At 34.8% G+C, this 2951-nt stretch overlaps 1 protein-coding gene across 1 annotated transcript in view; it reads right to left on the bottom strand.

Annotated features, from left to right (window-relative positions):
- Window positions 1–29: 29 nt before the first annotated feature.
- Window positions 30–2951, bottom strand: part of clk2b (CDC-like kinase 2b) — a gene marked incomplete in the record, with an annotated part of 18401 nt that continues 15479 nt past the window's right edge. The window contains 3 exon segments of the mRNA XM_014004720.1: window positions 30–1139; window positions 1678–1768; window positions 1852–1931. Coding sequence (XP_013860174.1) covers window positions 939–1139; window positions 1678–1768; window positions 1852–1931 — 372 coding nt within the window.

The raw sequence follows: 2951 nt of genomic DNA, 5'->3' as shown, positions 1-2951 counted from the left end.
ACGACACATAGCAACGACACATCTACACGTTAGAGTTCTACGTATTTTTGAAACAAATGGAACCCCCTACAAAGGAGGAAAAGTGGAGCGGCGGCGAGGCTGGAGCGCTGGACCAACAAACAGACTTCTCCCCTCAGGCCGCACGCTCGCTGTCAGGTGGAGCTCATTTCCTTTTATTATCCTCCCAGCCAATCAGCTGAAAGGAGAGGACATCAGACAATTAGGCAGGTAAAATGACACAGGGGCACGTCACAGCAAGATGTAATAAACATATAAAACTTTTTAAGTAATTAGTTGATTTTATGTATTACAAACAACAACTTATAGAACAGCTAAATAAGTTATTAAGGCCAACATGTACAAGATGTCGGAGATCCTTTTAAAAATAAAAATAACAGCAGTAACAGTTTCAACAGTTGTGCTGGTTTCAAATTCGTATGAGAATTAAACAAACTTGAATTTTTAAAAATCTAAATAGCAGCAAAACAATGCATCAAAATAAGTCAGTTTACTTTTTTCAAGTCGGCACCTGGTTAAAAGTGCAGAAACGTTAAGACTTTAGAGAATATTCTGCAACCTGAACTGTTGTGTTTATGTCAAATAAACACAAGTGAGGAACAAATAAAAAATAATAATATGACAAACAATAAGCAAACACATTCATGTATGGACCAATTTGCTTCAATAATAAATTATATTAAAGAGGACAGATCTTTCTTAAGATGCACCGTTTATAATGAAGGTTTTAGCATTTTTTTATTTTAATTTTGCTGTCAGACATTCGTTTTTTCCTTTGGGGCAGTGTTCAATCTAAAAATTCTCATTACAGCATTTATCTTTTTTAATTCCAATTAGTAAATTCCCCAACTAATCTGTTACCTCTTTACTCATTTAATCTCACCCTTTGCTGTGAGATAAATCCGCTGGTCCACGTAGAATCAAGTAGCTTTCAGAGTCATTTCTTTCTTGTCCCAGCTGTTTCTCCAGAGCTGAGCGTTAGCGGGACGAGTGAACGGCAGGAAGAAGGGCTGCTTCAGAGCTGAGGGGAGACCGATGCGTTTCAGGGGCTCATAATCCAGCATCTTCTCCAGAAGGTCAAAAAACTGGTGATGCTCTCTCCCGTGTGATAACAGGTGTTTCTGTCAAAGTCAGGGAACAAGAAAGATTTTTTATATATAAAAAGAAACAATTGTTTTAGTTGATTACTACGGGGCACTGTTACACTGCCAAAAATTACCAGCAATATTTAGCTTTATTTAGCCTTTCATAAGAAAAGAAATGTAGGGGGCATTTTTCAAAGTAATATTTTTACCTTGATATTCATACATTTATAAATGTCATAGTTCCAAACTAAATATTTAATTTCCAAGCTAAATTTTTATTTTCAAAATTAAACATTTAAATTCCTAACTAAACTTTTAATTTCCAAACTAAATATTTAGTTGAGACCTAAATATTTAGTTCAGACCTAAATATTTAGCTAATAAATATTTAGCTTAGAAATTAAATATTTAGTTTGGAACTATGATATTTATAAGTGTATGAATATCAAGGTAAAAATATTACTTTGAAAAATGCCCCCTACATTTTTTTTTCTTATGAAAGGCTAAATAAAGCTAAATATGGCTGGTAATCTTTGGCAGTGTAATTTTACAAACTGCGCCCTCGTCATCTCACCCTTAAAGGTTTGCATCTTGATCTGACGAAGCGGCCGGCCTTGGAGCACTCGTTCCAGTCCAGACGGCCATGATAGAAATATCTCTGCTTCCTGAGGAAGAAATCATTTCAGGCTCTCAGATTTAATTAATAAAAACGTACGTTTTATTTTGAAAGGCTACAGCCAAACAATACCTGCTCCTGTGAATCATTTGTTGAGGAATTGGTCCCTGCATTCTCTCCATCATTGCGAGATGTTCCTTATTGTCATGAGTCTGGAGACCAAAGAGAAAAAAATGAGAAAGTGAGTATCAAAGGGATCTCTGCTTTTTTTGCTAACTTTGGAAGCCATTAGAGGAGCAATTAGCATCTGCTAAATTAAGTACCACTAATTTTCAATCCACTAAAAAATTCACAAGCATAAAACTTATATTTTTATGTCATTTATCCTGAATTAAATAAAAAGTATCTGTGCTGGACGGGTCAGGCACCGTGTGTAGCGTGTAGCACATTTAGCAGCTAAACTTCAAACTATGACCATCAAAAATAAATGAAATAACATTTCACAATATTTAAATCACACATTCAAATATGACTATATGTAAAATTATTATCATTATTCTAAAAGAGGTAAATTTGAAGTATTGCGAAATAGACAGAGCTAAAACGTTGGTTTCGACTGGCGGATTTGCCAGAGATAATCCCACCCACCTTCAAATTAAACCAATAGGAATCTAACAACAGGTTTGTGTCCCTCCAGTCTTCAGCTGGGATGAGAAGCCGACGCGTGACACGGGCTGAGCGGCTGGCGTCTTAGTGGTTAGCATTAGCTTCAACTAATTATTTATCTGTTGTTTAGCATTAGCGGAGCTAAGATTCTTGTTTACAAGATAAATGGACAGCAAACTTTACTTTTTGGTTAGCTGTGTCCACCACTGATTATTACATTATTTATTACAGGCAGGTGAAAATGAAAATTTCAGTGTAATATATGTAGGCCTAGCAAAAGAAGTACCAGTAAGTAATTTTATTTTTGGTATTTTAAACTGTAAATGTTCATATTCTCACTTTGGAAGGAAGCATGTATAATTAAGTTAAAAGACGTGACTGGACTTGATAAGTTTGTTGCAGTGTTGTATAAGGTACCACAAAGTGATGAGTAAAAGTACAAGTATCTTACCAAAAAATTACTTTGATAAAAGTTAAAGTGTCCTTTAGGAATATTACTTGAGTAAAAGTCTTAAAGTATGTGATATTTGTTGTAGTTAAGTATTAAAAGTCAAAGTGTAGATTTA

Source organism: Austrofundulus limnaeus, unplaced genomic scaffold (genome assembly GCF_001266775.1).
Source record: "Austrofundulus limnaeus strain Quisiro unplaced genomic scaffold, Austrofundulus_limnaeus-1.0 Scaffold26, whole genome shotgun sequence".
Classification (NCBI taxonomy): Eukaryota; Metazoa; Chordata; class Actinopteri; order Cyprinodontiformes; family Rivulidae; genus Austrofundulus; species Austrofundulus limnaeus.
This window is presented reverse-complemented; position numbering and strand designations above follow the sequence as displayed.